Source organism: Melopsittacus undulatus, chromosome 7 (assembly GCF_012275295.1).
Source record: "Melopsittacus undulatus isolate bMelUnd1 chromosome 7, bMelUnd1.mat.Z, whole genome shotgun sequence".
Classification (NCBI taxonomy): domain Eukaryota; kingdom Metazoa; phylum Chordata; class Aves; order Psittaciformes; family Psittaculidae; genus Melopsittacus; species Melopsittacus undulatus.
Window position 1 is genome coordinate 17,296,819 of NC_047533.1, and position 25,866 is coordinate 17,322,684.

The 25,866-nt window shown below is 36.9% G+C and overlaps 1 protein-coding gene across 3 annotated transcripts in view; it reads left to right on the plus strand.

Annotated features, from left to right (window-relative positions):
• The window catches only part of SLIT2 (slit guidance ligand 2), a 262,240-nt gene that overhangs the window by 11,997 nt on the left and 224,377 nt on the right, over positions 1 to 25,866 (plus strand). For all 3 annotated transcript variants that reach the window (XM_005148463.3, XM_031048373.2, XM_005148464.3), the window contains exon 4: positions 9,089 to 9,160. In XM_005148463.3, coding sequence (XP_005148520.1) covers positions 9,089 to 9,160 — 72 coding nt within the window. The remainder of the gene's footprint in view (positions 1 to 9,088; positions 9,161 to 25,866) is intronic.

A 25,866-nucleotide genomic window follows, 5' to 3' on the forward strand; every position in this document is an offset into this window, starting at 1 on the left:
AGTGCATGCTGCTGTCTTTTCTTTAATAATAGTCTGGACTGATAGTCAAATACAATGTGGCAAAGTCTCCCTTAAGTTTTCTTTAAGACACACCAGCCTTTCTGTTTTCAGTTTGGCAGGATGCCTGTACAGGTGATACAGAAAAATACTGAAATGAAGACTTGCTGTGATAACTTAGTGTCAGAAAGACAGTTACAAGCCTATCTGGACTATCTGCAAGCTCTTCTTGCCTTTCTAAAAGAAATCTGTCCAAACTCTAGATAAATTCTATTTAATGGATCAATTTCCCTTCCCCTCTTTCTTTGCCTGTTTAGTTTGTTTGTTTAAATGTAATTTCCCATATTTGGTTTGTGCCTGTTACCTCTTGTCCTTTCATTGCTCACCTCTGAGAATGTGTGGCTCAGTCTTCCTTACTTGTGAACTAGGTGCATCACTTATACACATGATATATTTATACACATTGAGATTTCTCTGAGCCTTCTCCTCCTCAGGCTGAACAGTCCCGACTCTCTCAAACTCTCCCTCTGTGACAGGTGTTTCTATTTGCTTAATCATCTTCATGGCCCTTCTCTGGACTTGCTCCAGTATGTCCATGCCTCTCTTGTAGTGGGAAGTCCAGTACTGGGCACAGCTCTCTACATGTCTCACCAGTGCTGAGTAAAGGGGAAGGATCATCTACCTTGACCTGCTGGCAGTGCTCTTCCTAATACAGCTGTTGGCCTTTGCTTCAAGGGCATATTGCTGGCTCCAGTTTTATCTTGTTCACCAGAACCCCAGACCTTTGTCCAATCTTCAGTGTATGCTGGTGTATCGGGTTGTTCCTCCTTAGGTGCAGGGCATCGCATTTTTCTTTGACCTTCATTAGGTTCTTTTCTTGAGCAGGTTCCTTTGAATGGCAGCATACATACCTGTTGCATCACTCACTCCTTCTAGGTTTGTATCTTTTGCAAATGTGGTGAGGGTGTACTCTGTCCCATCTTCCAGGTTGTGGATTAAGGTGTTGAATAGTACTGGCTCTGGTACAAACCCCTGGGTTGTATCACTAGTGACTATTCTCCACCTGGACTTTGTGCCATTGATCACAGCCCTTTGAACTTGGCACTTCAGACAATTTTTCAGTTCACCTCACCATCTGCTTTTGTAGCCTTTACTTACTCAGTTTGCATATGAGGATAACTGTTACGAGAGACAGTGTCAGAAGCTTTACTGAAGTCAAGATAAATAACATCCACTGCCATCCTTTTGTCTGCCAAGTTACTTATATAGGAGGCTAACAGGCTGGTCAGGCATTATCTTCCCAGTTGTAAATCCATGCTGACTACTCCCAGTCATCATTTCATCCTTTCTGTGCCTAGAAATAGTTTTTCCTCTATTGCGTTCCCAGGCACTGGGGTGAAGCTACCCAGCCTCTAGTTTCCTGGGTTTTGCTTTTCTTTTGACACTTTTTTTAGTGCCGTAGGCAAAATTAATAAGAGTAATAACCAGCTATTAATAGATTTATCTTTTTCTCTTGAAACAATAAGGAATACAGGAACTTCTAGAAAATAACCATAGATTTTTTTTTTTTTTCATAGTAAAAACAAAAAAAGCCAAACCCCAACTAAACAAAGAGCTTTGTTCTAGTTGGAAAAAGATGTGAAGTGGGTATAGACTCCTGATTTTCTGTGCAAAGTAGTGTTCTGCATAATGTATGGAGAATTGATTGGGGTAGGGGAGGAATGTGGTAATTCTGGACTTGACATCAGTGCCATGTGAGAAGAAATGAAGGACAAAATATGTTAGGGTTACACAGTGTAGTACTACAGTTTGCAAAGTAACTTTCATCACTTCCTACACAAGTAAGAGATAGAGTTTGTAGTATTGTAGTAGTATATATGTTCTTCTTCGTTGCAGAACCTTTTTGCTTTTATTAAAACATCTAATTTAGTATTTCATATTATATTTAAACTTAGATATCTTTGTTAGTCACTACTTAGCCTGGAAAATGGAGCCTCAATTAAGTGGTTCTTGACCTGGAGAAAATTTTGACTTAAGCATCCAAATGCTGCAAGATCAGCCCTGACTTCTCAGATTCCAGTTTTTATTCATGTGGTCAGTTAACTTGATATTGGTAGATTTAATGAGATTATGAGTAGTTTGACTAGGGACAAGAAGGTCTTTGCAGAGAATTCTTAATGGAAAAACTGGCATGATCTTTTGCTTAGCTCTTAATTCTTAGGCCTTCTCATTTGATGATGTGTTCATGCAAGTCACATTCACAGACAGCATTTGCCAAATGTGTTGAGGTTCAGTAGATCGTGGCTTTGGACATGGATGCACAGATGTTCTTTGCCTCTGGCAGAAACAGCAGCACATTTTTATATAGAAGAGTGATAAGTCTTGCCTTCCTTGCAGACATAAGTGTAAGTCAAGCTCTGTGTAAAGTTCTCTGGTGAGGAAATAGGCATCTCTTATTCTGATATTTATTATTTTGACCCTCTATATCTAGGGTCGGGTTTTTATGCCTTCATGATTAAACCAGTTCATAGAGATGATTAAGGTGCTGTATGCTAGCTTTCTTTGTTAAGACACTTGGGTGTTTTATAGGCTGATTTTGTATATCCTGAGCTCATAAAACCTGAACTGGTATTAGATCTTCCCAGCTAATGCGTATCCTTGTAACCTGTTGGTACTACTTGAGGAATCTGGTGGGCTCTGTTCTTATGAGTAGATGTACTGTTGCATAAGCACTGTTATGATTTTTTTCTTTGTGTTGCATGAACACATGATTTTCTTTTTCTTCCCTTCCCCCCATGCATGAGTGATGCTGGCATGACAACTTGGGAGAGATGTCAGAACGGATTGATGGTATTGCCAGGTTGTTTACTGGCATGTCCTTTAATTTAAAATTGAAATATCATTAAAATGTGTGCTTTTAACATCTATGCATAGTTTGCAAATGAGCTTCAGTGAAAAGATGTTATATGGTATTTTTAAATGGGTGTGATAGTAATGTCTTCTGCTGACAAACAGTGGGTGTGGATGTGCTCCTTTTGAAGAGTAAGATTTCTAAGCTATGCAGTGTTGTGTTTGTATGTGCAGATAGGGTATTTACACTACTTTCACCTGACTTCAAAGGAGGAATGAAAAATAATGACTTAAGCTATCATTAACTTTGTGTAAGTTTGGAAGCCTTCTATCCTCCTTCCCGAAGTAATGATGGCAAAACAAAATGCATCTCTGCCTTGTATTTAGAGTTTGGGAAGGCTCTTTATCACCCAATGGGATAGACTGTTTCTTATTAAAGATTTATAATTTCCTTGGAACAGCTTTTAACTTGAGAAGTTAGTTAGGGGGCTAGAATTACATCTACTTGAACTAAAACCCACTGGAAGATGACTTTTGGGGGATGAAATAGCAGCTTTCCAGCACCTATGATGCAGTTATCAAAAAGCTCAGGCTAGGCTCATTGCTGTGGTGAGAGAAGCATAACTTAAAATGAGAGGTTATGATTCTTAAAAGGGCAAAACTTCTTCACCATGAGGACAGTCAAATACTGGAACTATTTAATGAGGCTGTGCAGTCCCAGACAGCTGCTCTGGCTGTATGCTGTAGATTACAGTGGGATCAGAAGCAAGTTGCAGTGAAGGTTGTAACCAAGTCTGGGAAATAAATACAGACCTGCTTGTAAATTACAGCAGCAGATAATTGCATTGCAGACAGTGTAATTAAGATTTTCTTTTTTCTCCTCCCCCCCATGCATGAGTGATGCTGGATCACAGTGATTGTGGCATGACAACTTGGTAGAGATGTCAGAATGGATTGATGGCATGGCCAGGCTTCAGTGGGTTGAGATGTGTTACTGGGAGAGTAGTGGGATCTTGCTGCAGTCTACCTCTAACTCTGTCATCCACTGCATATCCTCTGGCTGCTTGATGACAAGTAAAGCTAAGATATTTGCCTATTTCTTCAAAGCTAGCCTCTTCAGAACCAGTAACTTAAGCCAATTTTTTTTTTCCTTGCCTTACTGTTGTCTGCTTCACAGTGTAACCTTTTGCTTGCATGTACCTCCTTTTTATCTGCCTATTGGTATCAAGCTTCCTTTTAACAATAATTTCACCTGTTATCTGTCAAGATTTTCCTTCCTCATTCTTAAATGATCATTCTGTATACTACTTCTATCACTTTACTTTGAAGGTGCTTTTCTAGTCTTTACTGTTTAGAAGACTGAGCTCTGGGAGCTTTAAGCTGAAGTACTTTAAATGCTTTGTGTACTTTAGGTAGTATGTGGAATTTGCTTAAATTCATCATGAAGAGCTCAAAAATTTACCTGTGCCAGTATGTCAATTTGCCCAGCATTTTTCCTAAAGATTCATTTGGAAACAGAAGAAAGCCACGTATACTTGCAACTGTGCCTCAGCTTTCTTAAACTGAAAGAATGATATGATGTTTCTGGCTGTTACCAAGGGACTTTGCAGTTCAAGGTACTGCAGTGTTAAGAGATTCTCCAGTAAACTTTTTTGTTGCTTACACCACTAACACTTCATCTCTTCTGAAGAATCTGCCATTGCTTGAGGAATACAGATTTTTCTAGCTCCGTCTGGAAACTGAATGGTAGCAATATGGAATAGCTCATCACTGTTCCTCAGTGCTTCACCTTGAACTTCATGTTAGGTATGGAGAGCAGTTCAGTTGATGAAACCAAAATTTCTCTTCTTAGGGTGTTCTGGGGGGAAATGCCGCCTGCTAGGTAGCTGCGATGAGGTATCTGCCAGCACACACTGAAAGAAAATGTAGAGTGTTTCTGGTTGTTTTTACACTGCAGTAACTGTGGTTCTTTGCAGTATGTAGTTATGAATCCATCTGTGGTTACCTCTGGTTTCAGCTCTGGGGAGAAAAGGGATCATGCTTTTCTCATTCTTGTTCCATTATGTCTGTGTGTTCTGGATAGGTATTGCTATTTCAGACAAAATTAAGCATGAGGTCACCTGAAAAAAGTGGAATTATTGGAAAGCCATGCGTGCTGGTGGATTGTTTTAAAGTAGGAATGTGTTTTCTCAACTCCTGGAGTGATTCTGTCTCAAAGATTGAGAACTCTTCATGGCTGTTGAACTGGAAGTTGTTGTGTGCTTGGATACTAATCTGTGTATTCCATTCCTGCATCCTTCTTAATTCATTCACTTGTGTGTGAATTCATAGCATTTTTTTTAAACAGAACTATATTATAATCTTGAAAAGTTAATTTCAGTGAGGTTCAGTTCATTATATCTTGTAGTAAACTTAAGGACAGCAATTTGACCCCTTTAAAAACATCTGTTATAACTTGCTAGATGTAAAGAATAGCTGAAGCCTCTTTCTGAAGTATGATAAAGGACATATTTCCCATAATTTCCTTCATGAAAACTGGCAATGTTTGATATTCTTGTGCACAGGCAATAAGTGATGGTCAGATCTTTTGGTAGAAAAGCTTAGTTCTAAATAAAACAAAGTGGGATGGAATCATTTGAAGTAGAAGCTATAAATACAACATTCATTAAAGATCAGTAATTTATTTAACTTGTATATTTCCTTAATTAATTCAAAGAACAAATGCTTTCATTTTGTGAAAGGTAAAGTAAAAATGTACATTGAAACACTATTTGTAAATTCCAAGCACACTTAGTAGAAACTGTTGAGTCAAGAGGGCTGTTTATTGTTTCTTTAATCCATGAATTTTATTTATTGTCTGTAACTTAGATTTTTAAAGTCTGTACAGCAGCACATGCATCAGCATGTTAACAGTATGCTCAGTTGTGTAGGTCATGAGAACTGCAGGATCAGCAACTCCTGATCTGAGGTATTAACTGCTTGTGTAGGAAGTTATGTACTAACACAAGTATTCTGCTTGTGAATTATCCTAAAGTGATGTTAATTGTGTCCTTGTAAGACTCTGGGTACATTTTGAAAATATGTTGCACTGAAAGGAGTGTGGCCCCAAAGTCCAAGCATATGGTTCCTTGCTTCTGCTATCAGGAGACCCCACCTGGCTATTGCATTCAGCTCTGCAGTCCTTAGTACAGATCTGTTGGAGTGGGTCCGTATGGGGCCACGAAAGTGGTCAGAGGACTGGAGCAACTCTCATAAGACAGGCTGAGAGAGTTGGGCTTGTTCAGCCTGGAAAAGAGAAGACTCAGGGGAGACCTTATAACAGTGTTCAGTACCTAAAGAGGACCTACAAGAAATCTGGAGAAGGACATTCTACAAGGGCACATAAGGGTAGGAAAAAGGGGAAGGGTTTTAAACTGGAAGAAGTTAGATTATATATTAGGAAGAAGTTACTTACTGGGAGTGTGGTGAGGCACCGGAAGAGGTTATCCTGAGAAGCTGTGATTGCCCCATCCTTGGCAATGTTCAAGGCCAGGTTGAAAGGGACTTAGAGCAACCTGGAGTAGTGGAAGGTGTCAGTGCCCATGGCTGTGGGGTTTGAACTAGATAATCCTTTAAGGTCCCTTACAACCCAAACCATTCTATGATTTAGTGAAAGGCAGCCTGCCTGAAGAATCTGTTAGAGTCTGTGTACTACAGTGCATTTTCTTATTTTTATTCTTTTTTAATTTTATGGAACTTCTGCAGAAATGCAGATACTTTCTTTGCCCCTTCAGTTACAGCTTGCCATTGTTTTCTAGCATCTGAACTTGATACAGTCCTTAAATATCAACAGAAATTTTTGGCCCGAATAGCTTCTGATTAGAGACTAACTTCCCAAAGTCTTTGCCCTGAATGTTTTCCCATGTACTTTTTGATCATAATCATGGACTTTCAGGTTTAAGTCTTAACTATTTAGCAAAGAGAAGGGATGAATAAACTTTATATCTTTTTTTTATTTAAACATTTCCCCAGGTTTTGTGTTGAAGAACTCTGTTTTCACATTACTCTTTTCTGATCACAAATGTAACTTTGAAACAGTTTTCTTCCTACTACATTTTTTGTGGTCTTAGTAAATTTATGTATAAAAGTATATACTAGAAGTTAGAAAAATGTCTGTTTTTAAATGATCTGGTTTGAAAATGCAGTCAATCCACAAACACTAAAATGCATCACTTATTTATGTCAATAGGGCTTTCTTTTAAGCAATGCTCAAATCAAGTCTTTCACTAATCATTAATTTCTTCATAGCTCTTTCTTTTATATTGAAAACTTCACTTCTACTGATTTGGAAATCTGATTTCTAAGATCACAGTACAGATTTATTTTTATTGTTTGGGTTTTTATTTTGTTGTTTTTTTTTTTCTTTTGCATTGATTAAGCCTATTTTGCTGTGCTATAAGCTTATATATCTTATACCAGTACTGTAGTGCTTCCTTTTCAGTATTTCTTTCACTCTAAATTGTCTTTATCTTGTAAATTCATTATTTCAATTTCTTCCACATGAATTTAAAATCTCCAGTGCTTGACTAACAAAAAGGAACCTAAAAATGGAGAATTAGAGATATCTAGATCTCAAAAAGCTAATTGCTTGCTTGTATTTTGAAATGTGGGAGCAAACCTTAGTTATGTAAAGAATATTTTTCAGCTTATATCTCCCTCTTCAGTAGTTGCATTAAACTTTAAGGGAGCAATAACTAAGTGAACTATACCATGCAGCTACTTAAAACTGGATTTTGAGTGTGTGTGTCTGTGTATTGGAATTTATGGGAAAACATATTGGAAAGACCTTTAGATGGAGCAGGGCTTATGAAATGAGCTCTATGAAGCTAAAGAGGCTTTAGTAGTTTAAATTCTTCCTGAAGACAAACAAACAAGAAATTCTGAAGCTTTATGAAATTCTAAAACTTAGTTTTGCAAAACTGAAGTTAATTATCTTTTTATTTCACCTTGTGGAACAGTTTGGCAGCAGTCTGTTGACATATATAATGTATCTACTGTAAGGATAAAATAAATATCAGATAATACCATGCAGTCTGGTGTCCAGGAATGCAGTAAATTATTGTACTGAGAAGCACCCGTGTATTGCAAACTGGGGTTAGTGATGAGGTTGATGGGACAAAACTTTTTCAGTATGTAGGTTTATTTAAATGGAAGATGTCATATCTGGTGCATTGCTTAAAACTCACCAAAACCCTGTTTTGAACCTAAATTCTCGACAGGTATGACTGCATGTTTCAGGGCTGTCACTTATACACATTAGAGGGAATAATGTGCATTGTATGTTTTAAGAATCATGAACATGGGATAGATATATTTGTCTTGGCTAGTGGTAGTTGTGTTGCTTCTGGCTCTAACACAGTAGGCTGTGAACTCTGAACACCTCAAGCCAGGAAGTTTTGACCATGGTCAGCATGCTCAGTGGGAAAATTCACAGACAAATGGAGTACCTTCCAGATCCTAGTTGTGGTTTTTATTTTGTGCTGTCTTGTGCACAACTGATTGTTTGATTTTTGTAATTTAACTTCCTTTTCATGTATCTTTATAGCTATAAAAAAAAGCATCATGGAAATAAAAAATAATTATTGTTTTTCTATGCTGTAATGTAATTATTATACTGTAATGCCAAATACAAGCTTGGGGTGTCTTGTTTTTTTCTGACTTTTATTTGATCAGGGTTTCTGTAACAGCCTCCTTCCTTTTTTTTATTTTTAATAAAATAAACATAACACATTTATATAATGTGTTATATGGATCTTTAGATACATGACCTCATTACTTAACTTAGTGTGTGCATTTGATACATGTTCCCTTAAACCTTTTCATGGTCACAAAATATTTATCTGCTTTATTATACTAAAAGGAACTCAGAGTTAGTGGGGAATTGAAGTTACACTGCTGATCTCTATTTTTAGTTTTCTGGTTGTTGCATGATAGATTCCTGACTTAGTGATTAAGTCACACTACAGAGATTCAAAAATCTTTCATAAAATAGGTAATATGGTCTGTTGGGGAATGCAGAAAATGTAATTAGTCCATGGTAAATTTACTGCTGGACCATGTCTCCGCTAATGGACCAGCATTGCATAGCCTTTCTGGTCTTTAAAATCAGCTTGTTACAGCACTGGGTGCCTGCTCGATGTGGTTGTATTGCATTGCTGTAGTTCTTATAATTTAACACAACTTTTTCTTTTTCTTTCTAAAGGCGCCTAAACAGAAATAACCTCCAGTTGCTTTCTGAACTGCTCTTTCTGGGGACGCCGAAGTTATACAGGCTGTAAGTAGGCTTGACGCAATAACAAGTATTCTGGAAAATTTGGAATTAGTCTGTTGTCTTGCATTAGTTTTTTTGACTTTTGCCTCAGACAGGGCTTACATGCACCTAGGAACATTGTTGTGGTGTTTAAGCTGAGTGTTACCTTTGAGTGCTTTGCAAGACTTCAAGATTATTATTTTATTATTTTTTCAATCTAGGTTAGATACCGGTAGTTGTTTGAGACAAAATATTGTTTCATCCATTCCCACTTTTGTAATGAAGTTTTGCTGAAAGAATCCTTTGGCTTTTCTTCTGGTTTGTATCTTTGTTGTTCTTTCTGTTTTGAAAGATAAAAAAAGAAAATGCCTGGAGACTCTGTCACAGAGATATAGCACTTTATAAGTACTTTGGTTTTCTGAAGTTTTGTTTTTGTTGCCGTATGCACTTGACCGGAAAAATCACTGCCCTGGCAAATGGTAGGTCGGTGGAGAAATGTCTCCTGTGTTCCCTCACAAAGACAACAATGGTAGTAACTTCAGCTCTGGGAAGAAAATAAATATTTTAACTTAAATAAAAACTATATCAAATATGGTAATGAGCATTTGCTTTGGTTGTGTTCTTTGGTTTGATAATATTGCACTCTTGGCAGTATTTTGAAATTAATGCTTTGACCCATTGGCCCTTCTAAGAATCCACTTATTTCTGTTGCAGTAAAATGGATTGTTTTTTGTTCTACATGGTTAGTTACTGCAACAAAATAAATTTTAAGGTACCTTTAAGTTACCTTAAAGGTTGTATGGAAGGGGTATAACACGATATGCTTAAGTAGGCTTTGAAAAGCTTGTATGGATGCAGCCCTATATAGTAGATATATATTTGATACATTTCTTTAGACTTCAGGTGAGACTTTCGCTGTTGAAATTGCTATGTTGAATGTTACCCCTTGTGTGCTTGGGGAAAAAAATAAGTGAAGGTGGGGCTCCTCTGACTTGTTTCCACTTTAGTATGTGGAAATATTCTTGACAACAAATGATACAATGAAGCTTGTGTATTTTAGGAGATTATTTCTGTTTTAATATTGTGAAATAATAGTTCTTTTTTTCCCTCTCATAATAATATTAAGTTGTAAGCTATTAGTGTAAACATTTAGTTTTATATATTTTTGTTTCTTTCCTTTGCTTTGGATGTATGTTTTGTTTCCAGAACTTCCTTGTAGATGTAGTGAGTTGTTAAATTACTAGGCCAGAAAACTCCTGAAGCCTTTTGTTCTGACAAAAATGTTTTACTGTGCCATAATATTATAATATATATGGGTTTATATATTAACAATTGAGTCTGTCTTATTTCCATCAGGCGTGATAAAGATATTACTTCTATCAGGAAGGAAAATGAAAGGGATTTATGTTCATTTTATTATTCCATCTATAGTGTAATGGTTGTTATCTAAATTCATATAAAATAGAAATGAGATGTAATTTGCAGGCAAAAAATTGATGCACACTTCAGGCAAAATCATACTTGAATATATTTAATTCAGAATTGTATATTTTATAGATACTAGTCTTAAATGCCTAATGTCCTTTGACATAAAGCACACAACTGCTCACAGTGTGTTTGGTGGAAAGCAAGAGATCACTGGCTTCACAGTATTAAATTTCCTCTGCCTAAGGGTTATTGTTGATCAGACCATGAAAGTGAATGTCTGGTTATAATATATTCATGTTTAAAAGAAAATGAGTGGTACTGAAAATCTACAGTTGCTTAATGCTGAATTTGTAATTAAAAAAATGTCAGGCCAACAAAGGGATTGATGCTGGTTAACTGTTCTCAGTCAGTTTTCAAATGTGGACCTTGATGACTATGAAGTATATAAAATTGTTTGGTTTTTTTACATGTATCATTGCATGGGCTTCTATGTATTTACAGACAAATAAATATATTTCTGGGGAGAATTAAACATGTCTAAACATGATCAATAAAATGTATAGTATGCTTTGGTTTTAGTATTTATTTTTGGCATTTAACAGCTAATCAAGCAGTGTGTACTGCGAGTTTTCAACATACTATTGAGCTTCTGTGAATAATAATTACCATTTGACCCTTGACTATAAATGAGATGCCAGGTGAAGAAGCACATATGCTTGTTGTGTAGCCTAAATGTAAAATAAAAGAAAGAGGGTACACTGTATATGAATTATGATTAGACACAGTTGGTTGCCGCCAGCGGCCGGCTATGCTTTCCCTTTGCTGTCTGCTCCAATTTCTCTTTGGACGGGTTGAGAGAGCACTGCATGTTCAGGTCAAGATGTTTGCCTAGAAATAGTAGTACAGTTGCAGCTGTGTTTGCTGGAGCAGGAGACTAGTTTAAATAGCATTACCATTTATCCAGTCCATTAACAGAACTCTGTAAAATAATACCAACTCTGCATAAACTACAGGACAGTGTAATAAAATTTCAAGCACTTGTTGACAGATGGGAAGTGTAAGTAAAGGAAAGTGATAGGTTGAGAGTTTAAAAGAGACAGTGCATTATTTTCTGTATCTAAAGACACTTGAGTTTCAAAGGTAATTAAATAAATTATTTTTCACATTACTTTCTTTCCCACTTAGCAGCCTTCCAAGAAATCTCTTGGAACTAGTTAAAATGGATAATTTTAACTGATTTTCCCATTAACAGTTACCTGCTAAGGTGTTTTGACATAAATATTTCAGTAGGAAGTAGTTAATGCTAAAAATAATGTTGATAGCACTGTAGGTTACTTTGCAATGTATCTTTCAAAGCACAATGTACATAAACATTTATTTTGATACAATAGTGTTAAAATAAAGGTGCTGTTGTAAATGCCCAGGGTAATAAAAGTCATTGTTCAACAAGACCCTTCTCCTGTGAGAAGGGGATACTTTGCTTTCAGGGACCTGTATGCCCATGCACACTAACTTGTGTAGCATCAGCAGTGGCATCTTAGCATAGAGAGCTCCTGAAGCCTAGTGAGTGCTTGTCTGAGGCAAATAGATTTTGACTGTTTGCATTTGCTGGTTAGATCACAGTTCATTGATTGCTATTTGTTGTAGGATACCAAGTGCTGGACCCAAAACTGTTTAAAAATTCAGTTTTAAAAGGTACCTTTATTAACCAGTAGCATGCAGAGATTATTGAATTCCATGCACAAAGCTCATCCCTTTTGATTTACATTTCTAGTGCTTACTACAAATCTAAGTTTCCTGAGTGAACATTATTTGCTGTATGTTAGGCAATGCTGACTTTGAAAAAACAATCTTTCTAGTGGATTTGGTCCTATATTATGTTTTCTTTCTAAAGCATGTACTTGAGAAGATGCATGCTGTAAGATTTTTCTCCTTTAAAAGAAAAAAAAGATTCTAATGTTGTCAGATTACTAAACGTTCAGTTTTGAGATGTCTATTAGTCACTTCAATAAAATTCTTAACAGCTAATAACTAAAAGAAAAAACACTGAAGGTCAAAAAACCTTAAAAAAAACCTACTATCTTAGGCCAGAACAGCAGCAATAGCAACAACAACAAAACACTGCATGGGGGGGCCCTTGCAAAAATTCCTCCTGAATTAATTTCTGCCAGCTATGATTAAAGTGTGTGGTACTAGATGTGTCAGACACCATAGTTCTCTGCTTCATTTTACTCTTGGCCTCTTTGGCCTCTGCCACAATAAATCCCACAATGGTTAGGCAGGAATTGCAGGTTGCAGTTGCCACGGTTACCGTTGTCTGGTCAGACCGACACCATCACTCATCCCGGCCGCCAGCCCCGGTGTGGGGAAGGCTGTGGGCAGCTAACCCGAAGAGGAGGAAAGTTCTCCAGGCAGCTCTTGGGTCTATTTTCTGAGCTGCTGCAGGAGAACCTGTGGTTTGCATCAATTGCTGAGTGTTGTTTTGTTTTTTATCTTTGCCTAGAGGAAAAAAGGAAAAAATTTAGATAGGAATGTAACTGGAAAAAAAAAGGTAAAAAGGTGATGTATGTAACATGCTGAACCAGCCAATTTTAAACTGTTGGTTTCCTTACTGTTAAGCCTTAGATGCAGCTACTTTAATTCATGATTTCTCATGTCCCTTTTAACAGTAATTGTGGCAGGTGAGACTATAGTCATAGTTATGTAGAAAATATAATTATCTTCTGTCTGAATCTGTTTTAAAAACTGAATAGAAAAATAGCTCATTAGAAAAATGCTCATTATCCCAAAGCCTCTGAAATCTTACTCCAACTGCAGGCAGGTGGCTCTTGATGTTAAAACCAATGAGTGTTTCAAAAGCCAATATTGATGAATCTCTTTCCTTTTGTAAGTATATTGTTAAAGGAACTGCCACATGATAAGTGTAATGGGCATTTTTGCTCTGCTGAATGTGCTGCAGGAACACTATGGTGTGCTCTGCTCCACCTTACTGCAGAAGTGTACTGGATGTGCAGTAATTAAAGATTTATTGAAACATGAATTATGAAGCCACCTTGTTACTATATCCTTCCCAGGAAACTGTGTTGAGGCTTTTTTAGTCATTTGTTTCAGGTTTTTTATTTGTTTTGGGACATTCTGGCAGCCTGCATATAAGTTTGGGTTTTTTTTATATCTGTTTTGAATCTTATTCTTTTAGAGGTAAATAGAAACAACATACAGTGTGTCTATCCTGCTAGTGGTTTAACTTCTGGTGTGTTTTATACCCCAGTGGTTTAGTTCAAATACAAGAAAGTTTAAATTGTTTTATCTAAGCAATAAAGTTTGTAAGAACATGCCAATTCTAATGATAGCTAGTCTTTTATTACTAGCATTATTTTGTATAATAGCAGAACAGTGACTATAGTGCTTAGAAGATAACAGTCTTTCAAAATTATTATTTAATGAGGAAATACTGCATATGGTATATGTATAAAATAAGTATAGAGTTTTGGCTTTGTCATAAGCCAACATTTAAACAGAAAACTCTACTTTAATATACAAGTAATTACTACTCTTCCTTGCAGTGTGGAAGTACCATTATCATAGCTTTGCTATGTTGGTGCATTGGTCCCAACACAAGCTCTTATTGCCCCAGTCTGCAATGTTTCCAGAGTGAATTTGGTACCACATGCTGCAAGCCCACTGGCAGTTATAGTTGTGATTTTTTTTTTTTGCTATAATTACAATCCATAGATAGACAGGACTACCTAAAAATAAAATAATCAATAGGTATTAAAAATAGGCTTGTTAAGGTACATTAATGCTAGGAAGAAACTGAAATAACTCAAAATGTGTTGCCTCTGTTAGGTCTGTAATATCTCTTCTCTGGAAATAATTTCTGGTATGGAAGATATAAGAGAGAAACTTATGTAAGATACAAACACTGGTTGTTGGTTGTGTCACCTGCTTATTTTTAATCTACAGAGATGTGAATTATATGCAGTTTGGCTTGCATGTGCTTGTTTTCCTCTTGCCCTAGTGCCACTTGCTTGTACCTTCAGTTCTAATTCTCTGCTATGTTTCTGAATTAAAAAATCATTCATTCTTTACAATGTAGTGAGCAAAACAAATACCACTGTAGCTTTGCTTCAGACATAAGCCCTATTTATGTAGGGTTAGAGATGGCAAGATGACTTTTTAAAGCTTTTCAAAATGTTGTAAAAATTAGTACAATTCAGCAGGTGATTTATTTTTTGAGCACAGGAACAAAAATTACATCTATGCGTTTGGTGTAAAACTTGCAGTGGTTATGTCCTAGTAACCACAAACATTCAGCCTTGGATTTAGCTGAGTGGAAGCATTGGTGGAACCAGAATGAACTTTTAAAATGTTGTTAAGAAAAACACCTATGGTCATTCTGTGCAATTATACAACTTCAAATGTCACTACACTACTCTTCTTTCCCTTTGTTTTAGAATCTTTGAATCTATAGGCTTTTCCAGAACTATGGTTTCTTGTGTATTTTCACAGCACCTCCCATGATGGTGTGCAGGAAAATAAAATGGTGTATCAAATACACAGAATTTCATATACTGGTTAAATGTAATAGCATGGGATTTTTAACTTTAGAAACAAACTTTTTTCCTGTGAGAAGACTCTCATGATAGATGCTTGTATTTTTCATTTTAAGATGATTAGTTTTCTTTAGATATCAGTTAAATTTGCTTTTATATCTTTAAGATTTTTTTTTTCTTTAAGCAATATTTCCTTTGCTATGGGATAAAATGGCAAATTGGGTGGGCTTTTACAGGGCTGTAAGCTAATTCTTCTACTAGAAAAATCACTAGATCTTTATGTAATCTACATTACCAAGTGATATAGTAAACTAATTTCAGAGAAAGGCATCTGTAGGGATATTTATAACTATTGATTTTTCATTAGAACAAACACCCAAAACTGCTTCTAGTCACTGTTAACATTAATTTAAAAATCATGTTAAACACCAAGCAGACAAAAAAATGGCTGAAGGCAATTCTTCTGGACCTATGTAAATATCTGTGGTATTTTTTATACTATTAGCTGTTGGTATTGAAATGCCATTTCAGTATTCATAAAAACATTAATTATGTTAATTACTCAAGCTTTTAAAATAAACTGGTGGCATTCAGAGTAACGGATAGATTGGCTTTAGCTATTATGGCATTGTTACCTTGATCTGTTTGGCCTCAAACATTAATAATTGCCCTCCATTGTTTTGATTGCATGATAAGTGGTCAAAGCAGAGAACTAAGGTAATTCCTGTTAATACAAAAATTTAATTAGCTGGTTTTGAGTCATCTGTAACTATATTTATGTCTACTCTGTATCAGTCCCTGAGTTGTTCCTGGAGGGTTAACCTTGAAAGCTTTGGTAAATTGTGACATAGGAAACCTTTTAGGCAAGAGTTAAGTAGGAAACTAAATCTCAGTGAAGGAAGTAATGAAAAGTAAAAAGGCATGTCGGAGGAAATGCATTATTATGTGGTGCAGCAACATGGTGTGAAACATTATAAAGAGGACATCTGTAAGTCTCGGCTTGCACAGAGTAGACATTTAAGTGCAGCCATGTCATCTAGATTAAAAAGAAAAAAAAAAGAACAGAAAAGAAGAATAAATCAGGCCAAGACAAAATGTGAAAGTATAGATGCTCGTCCCTGTGATGGTAAGTTTCTTCTGCGAGGGCAAGATTAAAGCCTAAAGTAACTTGAATAGCTGAGAGAAGTCCAAAGAAAGCTTGATTGCTTCCCCTCCAATAGTTCCAATTGATTGAAAAAAGCCTAATTTAAAGTTCTGTTTGTTCTGTGTCTTAAACCATCAGAATTTTCTTTAAGAACTGGGGGAATGCTCTGGAAGAGAAAGAATCCGAGGATAAAAAGTCATTGCAGGCCAACAATTGTTCTTAATCCTCACAAAATGCTGGAGAAATTAAATTTATTCTTTATTGCTCAAAGTGTTACCTAGGTCACTGGGCGATGGGAAAATTGAACTGGAAGTCGAGTAGGCACAATCTTTGTTTTGTGTCTAGATGCTTAACCTTAGACATGACAAGGCATCTTAGTGTATTGTGGGAACTTGGTTCAGAGTATTAACACCAGGACGTTTATTACCCTGGATTTATTATAGGCTATGCTGTCAGTAGATGAAAATGTTGTGTTTACATTTCGGTGTTAAATGATCATTTAATTAACACCTAAGGAAAAAAAAACAGCACCCTTGTGAAATTCTGAGCAGCATTTATTGTTGGTTTCCTTGGAGGTTTTAATATCCAAGTTACACTGCAGTTGCTTCTAAAAGTACAGCTAGAAAAGACATTTATGAATGTAGTCAAGAAGGACAGACAGTTTAACCTCTGTTGACCCTTCATCTTGAATGTTGATTTATATAGCATTTTAAATGCATTGAATTTCTTTTAAAGCTTCTCTAAAGTTACACAACATTCAAACAATACATATATTTTTAAAACTCTTTCCCGAAGAGTACATTCTTACAAAGAGCATACTTTTTCCTAGAAAGTTGCCTATATATATATATATAACATATCAACAAAAAATTTACTGTCGTAAAAAAAATTGTCATATTGCCAGATTTGTCTACCTATTCCTGATAAGAATAAAAGCTTTTATAAGAAAATGGGTTTGAAACAGTCAACATCATGCACTGGCTATAGTAGCTACTGTCTGAATTCTTCAAAAGGAATAGGAAATTGGCAAGGGAAACAACATTACTACAAAAATGCATATCCACTTTAGCCTGCACAGATCTACTTTCATATGTTGCATTGTATCAAAGAAAGTCAAGGCTATATAAAAGCTCTAATTTGCTCTTGGTCTTTCATAATGCTTTTTGTTGTAATGTTGATCTGCAAATGCTTTTTGCCATAATGTTGCTTTGCAAAGCATGTTTGAATAGGTTTTTTACATCCTAGAGCTAAAGCAAGATGAAATGCTCTTTGTTAAAGAGCAGCTGCTCTTCAACTGATGTGTTTTTATAAACACACTGTAGTAAAACCTGAAATTACAGCTAGGTTTAGAGATTGTTTTGGGGTTTTTTTTGTACTTTTGTATGGGTATATTTTTAATGTCTCTACTTAGGGATAAACCCCCCAACTTTAAAACATTTTAGTAGATTAATAATAAAAAAAACCAGTGCAGCCTAACACAATTATTGATAATCCACACATTTTTTGTATACTTTTTGGCTGAGAAAGTTGGGGCTGTTTAGCCTGGAGAAGGCTGCATGGAGACCTCATAGCAGCCTTCCAGTATGTGAAGGGGACCGACAGGGATGCTGGGGAGAGACTAGTCATTAGGGACTGTAGTGACAGGACAAGGGGTAACAGGTTAAAACTTAAACAAGGGAGGTTTAGATTCGATATAAGGAAGAAATTCTTTACTGTTAGGCTGGTGAGGCACTGGAATGGGTTGCCCAGGGAAGTTGTGAATGCTCCATCCCTGGCAGTGTTCAAGGCTTGGTTCATGCCTTGCTTGGCATGGTTTAGTGTGAGGTGTCCCTGCTCATGGCAGGGGGGTTGGAACCAGTTGATCTTAAGGTCCTTTCCAACCCTAACTATTCTATGATTCTATGATCGTATCATTTACATGTCAATAACAGAGCTGGAAATCTTAGGAATCTGCTGATACAGTAAATATTTCTTTTGTCCACATAAATGACATAAACCATCCAGCACTTGATGAAATATTACAGCTGTAGTGAGAGTTCTATATGCCGGTGGGATCTCAGTGGTTTTCGAACTTCTCTGAATATATTTAAGTTGAAATTTAATATTCAGATAGAGACTTGTCAGAGGTACTTGCGTTTGCTTTTGAAATATTTGACCGTTTACAGTCAAAGCAGTATATCACCATTTGAGTATGTTTTTCGATTAAAAACACTGGAAAGCATTTCTTTGTCCAGTTCCTGAATTGACATATCAGATGAAGGAGTACTTAGAATATGTTCAGGATAGATAAGAAATGCTTACCCTGTACCATGCTTAGATTACTCTCTTCGCTTTGCAGTCCTGGTGGGAACTTGAGGTTTGCTGAACTGGTGAGTAAGTAGTGCATGCAGGAAGAGGTAGGCTGAGCTTTCCTGATGTGGACCGATAGACTTCAGCGGAAACTGTGTTGAACTGGTGGGACTCAGCCTCCTGGTGAGCAGGTCACATCAATTATCTAAGTACCAATTAAAGGGACTCATTATCGTAAGGAAAAGTGCCAATATAGAGAGTGCAATATTTGATCTTAGCAGAGAGCTGAAGCAAGGGGTGCAGCAATGAAAAACCCAGACTGTTGTCCTGATCCTTATAGCTGTTGTAAAGATACCAGAGCTGGGGTTGGCGGTTTTATCTGGGAAAGGCTGCTTATGAATACCAAGCAGAGTTTATTCTCTTCCTCAGACACTTGAAGGGCCTGCTTTGCTAATGGTTCTTCAGACCCACCTCATGGGGAATAAAGCTGGGACTTGCTGAACTCTTTTCATCTTTACAGCCAAGCCCAGGTGCAGGCCCTCCTTGGCTCAAGGGTGTCTAAAGGGCCATGCTCTGAAGGCTTCTTTCCATGGCACTTAATCTTCAGGGGAAAGAAACAAGGAGCTGAAATGCAGGGGTAAATCTTCTGGTTAAGTAGTCCTTGAGGATTTGCAGAGTAATATGTACAACAGAAAAAATCCTTGCCTCTTTCTTTTCATTTCCCCTTCTGTCCAGACAGTTCAATGACAATTTTACTTTTACTGTGAATGTGTAATACATACAATTGTAAGGAAGGGCTGCTTATACTTTATAAAGTAGCATGTATGAGGAGAAATGTGGTGGTGGCTGTTCAATGCTTTTAGTACTCTAATACAGGGGAGATAGAAGAAACGTCAACTTTTTTTTTTTTCCTCTTCTGTAGATTCTTGTAGGAGTGGTGGGTAGCTGGGAGGTCTTGAGATAGTTGACCTCGAAACTAAAAACTTTGCATCTCAAGTTTGATAAGGCCTGCAGGGAAAGGTTGCAAAGATAGGATAACAGCTAATGTAATGAAGGGGCATTTGTGGTAGCTGCTTCTCAGAGTGTAAAGATATGGAAAGCTAAATAGAGAGAAGAGAGTATAAACATACATATTAAAGCGGGAAAAAAGAAAGTTATTTATGTAAACTGAAGACACTCAAACGTATGCTGCAGAAAAGCAATTATGGTTTTGGAGACTGGGGAGAATTCCTATCTGGTCTTTACTACTTCTGTATTAGTGCTAAATCTAGTCCATCATTAATTGATTCTGTCATATTCTGTGTTTTTCCTTATAAATTTTACAATTTTTATGAAAGGTGAGAGACTGACTTGCAGCTTTGATTTTAGTAATGACCCTATAAATTCAATAGAGCAAATACTTTTGTGTAACTCTCCTGTACTGTATCTTGTTATAGCAGTGTTACTTCTCTCACGGCTTATGACCCTACAACACAAGAAAAAAAGAAAACACTCAAATCTTATTTTTTAGGTCAGCGATTCTTTTTTTAATGAAGAAAATCAAACAAACAAAACCCAACCAAACAAACGGGTTGGAACTTGATGATCTTAAGGTCCTTTCTAACCCGAACTATTCTATGATTCTATGAAAAAAAAAAAAAACCCAAAACCTCTTACAAAGTGGAGAGCCTACCAAATCCATAGAGAAGGGCTTTGCTGCTTGATCTACAGTACAGCATTCATGTCAGATGCATAAGTCAAAAATTCTCATTTGACAAAGTACAGAGATGTTGTTTTACAGCTAAATTTTAGTTCTGTATGTATGTTTGGTAGATGTCAAATTTTAATTTAATCTAGGAAAGGAATAATAACCATAGCATTGCTCTTTGTTTGGGTCATCAGTAAGGGTAATCATACATGTTCAGATTTGGGAATCTAACTGCCAAAGCAGGGTATCTTCATCACTGATCATGTTAGAAGACTGCTTGGATTAGGAAATAAAGAATTTTACAGCTATTTTAGGCTCTGAAATAAAGATTGCTGTCAGTTAAACTTGTTCAGCTAGCATGCCAGATTAAGCTGAATGAATTTTGTGATATGCAGTGTACTGTCACCTTTACTTTGAAATCTTGCATACAAAAGTACATGCAAAACTGCTGGAGTGTGGCCACTTGTGTCAAAGTTTTAAATAAGGCACTGAGGTGAAGTATTTATTATGGGGTCCACTGTTTTGTGGCCTGTTAATTACTGCTGTAAACTGTGTGAACAGCACACCAGTAAATTATGTTAGACGACCTAATGCTAATTGATTTAAATAAAATGAAGTATGCCAGAATTTTATCCTGTGGGTATGGATTGGAGAATGTGGCAAATGCTTATGGCAAATTCAAGGTTGTGATCTATGGGGAGAAAACAATTGTAAGACACTTAATGATAAGAGCTGTAAATGTACAGTGCAGCATGGAATAAGATGCAGTTTTGTGCGTATGTATCAAAGACTCTGCAAGAGATGGAAACGAAAATATTTTTAACTACACAGAAATTTTGCAAAAGCAATGTCAAGGTGGTTTGCTTTACTAGCTAATGTGGGATGTTCACTTCAAGTGTGTTTCTCCCATTTTGTTGCAACATTTAAAAAAAAACATTTCACTAGAATTTTGGCTAAACTGAGTTATTGTCTGTTCTTGTAATCAGGTTGTTTTTTCCCCTCAGTCAAATGAACAAAAACTAAACTGAACTGGATTTAAGTTATAAGGAAGTCTTTAAAATAGTGTGCAGTTAGCTTAGTTATAAGAGTTATGTAGTTATCAGAAGAATGGCAGTATAGTATGTGCACATATATGGAGGGAACAAAGACCAAAACTAGGAGAAATGTAATTGAATTAGGGGTTGATTGGTTGAGGAAAAGATTTCTGCATCTTTCAGATGGGTGACCTAAGAATGATATTTTAGCATATGTTCAGTATTCTAGTTAAAATACTAGTAGTGCTTCCAGAATATGAATTCTTATTAAAGAAATGGAACTTGACAGTCTCTGGAGTTGTAAATTCACAAAATCTAAATTTAGGAGTAACAATGGATGTTGGATTTTTCACTGTAGTAGCAGAAAATCAAAACTTTTTTTTTTTTTCCATTAGTTTTATTCACTGCTGTTTTCCTAACTATTCTATAACAAGCTGACTTCATAATGACTTAATCCATAGAGGTGCCAAGTGGGAAGAATAGCTTAATTCTGCTTTGCAGTATGACACCTTGCAGTCTTGTATTTCATCTACTGTATTTGACCGGGATGGTGAAATGAAGTCAGATGCAGCAGTCATTGCTGACAAGCAGTAGTTCTCACGCCTAGATAAACCCTAGACAGTGAGTTGGTAAAGGGAGAAAATTCTGAAATACAGAAAAGCTAACACACACCTGAAAATGACAAATAGTGTATTAAGTGTCTGCTGATTTGTCCTTTAGTCCAGGAGGTATCATTTGTCCTACAAGGAGCTGAAGATCACCATTATAGTAATGTAGGGCTCAGGCTAAAGAGCTTTTTAGTGCTGGCAAAAAAGTGTTGAAGTGTTCTCAGTGTATTATTTCACATGCTTATTCTGAAAATACTGAGATTAAGTTAAAAAGAATGTTGTATATTTTAATGAAAGTAGAAAGCATTTTTTTATTGGGGAAAAAACTTCAACATACGGAGAGACATCAATTCAATGGAAAGACATCAATTTGATACATGGAGCACTTGGTGGATAAAGAACTGGCTGGCTGGCCGCATGTAAAGAGTTGTGGTCAATGCCTCAATGCCCAGCTGGAGACCAGTAACGAGTTGTGTCCCTCAGGGATTGGTGTTGGGACCGGTCTTGTTCAACATCTTCGTCGGTGACACGGACAGTGGAATTGAGTGCACCCTCAGCAAGTTTGCCGATGACACCAAGCTGTGTGGTTCGGTTGATATGCTGGAAGGAAGGAATGCCATCCAGAGGGAACTTGACACGCTTGTGAGGTGGGCTGATGCCAACCTCATGAAGTTTAACCATGACAAATGCAAGGTCCTACATGTAGGTTGGAGCAATCCCAGGCACAGCTACAGGCTGGGCAGAGAAGAGATTCAGAGCAGCCCTGTGGAGAAGACTTGGGGTTGTTGGTCGATGAGAAAATGAACATGATCCAGAAGTCTGCACTCACAGCCCAGAAAGCCAGCCGTATCCTTGGCCGCATCAAAAGGAGTGTGACCAGCAGGTCGAAGGAGGTGATCCTGCCCCTCTGCTCTGCTCTTGTGAGACCTCACTTGGAGTATTGTGTGCAGTTCTGGTGTCCTCAACATTAAAAGGACATGGAACTGTTGGAACATGTCCAGAGGAATGCCACGAGGATGATCATGGGACTGGAGTACCTCCCGTATGAAGACAGGCTGAGAAAGTTGGGTCTGTTCAGCAAGGTTGTGTGGAGACCTCATAGCAGCCTTCCAGTATCTGAAGGAGGCTTATAGGGGTTTCTGGGGGGACTCTTCAAGTTTTTTTCCTGTAAGGGTTGTGAGGCACTGGAATGGGTTGCTGAGGGAATTTGCGAGTGCTCCATCCCTGGCGGTGTTCAAGGCCAGGCTGGACAGAGCCTTGGGTGATACAGTTTAGTGTGGGTTGTCCCTGCCCATCGCAGGGGGTTTGGAACTGGATGATCTCAAGGTCCTTTCCAACCCTAACTATTCTATGATTTTATGATACTATATGGTTATGCTGCTGTTGTGTAAAAGAATTAATTCTTTTTTTCCCAAAGTAAAGCACTATTATGAGAGCCCCTGTTTTGTGTATTCCCTGGAATAGAATTAATGTTCATAACTCTCCCTTTCATGCCTGCAGCAGGGCCTTAGTGTGTCATGTGTGGGTATGCAAATGTATTAGTATTGGTAAATCTTTGGGCCTATATTTATTGATGTTTAAGATTTTAACATATTAAAACAAAAGAATACCCTTCCCCCCAAACCCAAGAGAAACCCCAGTCATTGAGGAGTCAAAGAGCAAGTGCAGTAAAGCTGCCTCTTGAAGATTTCTCTGAGTTTCTTAAGTAGCTAAGAAAAATATTGTCTGTATCCATCAAATGCTGAGTTGTTTGATGAATTAGAGGTATGCATTTGGAGCTTAATGTCTTCATAAGGAGAATGAGAATGTGATGTTACAAATTCTGGTTTGTGGTTCCTTAGAACTGCAAAGGTATTTGACATTGTTGAAAATGGCACTTAAGCTAGATTCCTGAAACTATAGTTAGTGCCTCTTTTTTCAATAATCTAACAGTGGGTGGGATTGTTTCATATGAAAATCTGCTGTTATTAATCTGTTTTTGTTCACTTTGTTTGCATTTTAAAATCATGGCTGTATGACTGCATTTGTCTATTGTGTTTTTATTTTGGCTTCTGAACTCAAGATGACTTTCCAATTGGTTTGCTTAATGTGAATGTAGCAGAAAACTTGTTATAGTGGTGAACATCTTATCCTATGCAATAATAGTGTAGAGTCCAAGTGAATTTGGCAAGTATTCGTACAAAAATGGAGATTACTTTGGGTATGCCCGAAAGAAGATACAGAAGATAACTAATGTATCCCTACTGCTCAAGTGTTGCTGCTCATCATTTTGCTATACCATGGTTAATGAATTTGCCCAGGTCACCTAGGAATTTCTGTCCTTCTAAATCAAGATAATGAAAACCCTGGGTCTATTTTCTGTGAATACAGATAAAAGAAACAGCATACACATAAAGCTATGACCAGCAATTTAAAAATAATAACAAACAATAAACCCAACACAAACTTAGAAAATATTTCAGTTTCATTTGGGTGGTCCAAAAGAAGGTTGTAAGGATGTTCTGAATGTGGTTTCAGTTCCTTCCAGAGGAAAATATTGTATAACCAGAAATCACATTTTAATTGATGCTTTGTTTTGCTTTATCATTAATTATAATATCCTGCTGGGTGTAGTTTTATCAGCAGTGCTTTTTAGGTTGTGTAATGTTTAGAGAGGATTATACTACGTAAAACTTTCCAAATATGAGACTTTTTTTAAAAAAAGGAAATGTGGTGTGAATTAAGTGTAGTTTTGAAAAGGAACATGGTAAGCTCTTTTGGGGAGTTTAAAGCCTGTATAATAAATAAGACTTTTAGTCTGATTTATGCTTTTTGTTTTGTTCTTGAATGTTTGGAGATGTGGATCTGAGAAAACTGCTCCAGAAGGTATGAACCATAAAGGGGAAAGTAAGGAAATACCTATTTGTGCTGAAGTTTAATATAGGATTGGTACTATGAAGTAAGCCTAGGTAGTGTTTGAACACATGGGAATTTCTTAAAATAAACACAGGCATGAAGGGAAAATGTGATAATGACTTGATGATGATGAGTGTCTGCTGTTACAGGTCCAGTGAGATGCAAGTGCCAACACCCCAGCCTCTAAACCATGGTCCAAATTATAACGAAGGAATTTGGCAGCACTGATGCCTTTATGTGAATGTATTACCATGGCTATGAAGATAAATAGTTCCAAAGTGGAAATACTAACAAATATTTAGTCATTTCCAGGCAGATTAGGAGTGAAAACAGTCATACTATAGAAACCAAGATAAATAGGAAACATATCTCTGAGTATGTGTATTCCATTCCTGTTTCCCTGGGCTGGTTCTTCCTTAATAAAAAAAAAAATAAGTGTTTTTAGATAGATTTATATGTATTCCCTTTGTAAAGGTCATATCCCAATTTCTTCATTTCATTCAACTTCCTTCCTGCTCTTTGTCTCCTGAGACTCTCCTTTTTTTTGCAGACAATATCCCTGATTAAAGCCTAAAGCTTGCTGAAAATTTTCTGTACTGGATTGCGGAGTGGTGGGCTGTCTGATAACCATAAACTGTCTAATGAAGTGCAGCAGTTCAGATTTATTCTCAAGTGCCGACTCCCCCTTGTGGGTGCTGAGCTGGTTCCTTTCTGGTCTTCCATGAGCTTCCTAGTACTGCACTAACTTAACCTATATTTACAACCTATTTCTCTTTCAACGAATATCTATATATAATTCCAAAGTAATTTCTCATATCTGCAAGCAGTGTTCAAGCCAGACTGGCCTGAAAACTCAACTCAGAAAGCAGATTTGTAGAGTGGGAAAAATACTACCAGTATATAAAGGTCTGTACTTCTCTGCTGTTCCTATTTTTCATGCATCCCTGTCTGCTGCTTTTGGATATAAACAATTCCTGTATAAGCTTGATATATTAGCTTTTTCTAAATGTACTGCTTAGCTTCTCTGCTAAACAGGTTCATATCCTGCGGTAGATGTCTACCATATGGTACTGATACCTGTGGTGAGTATCA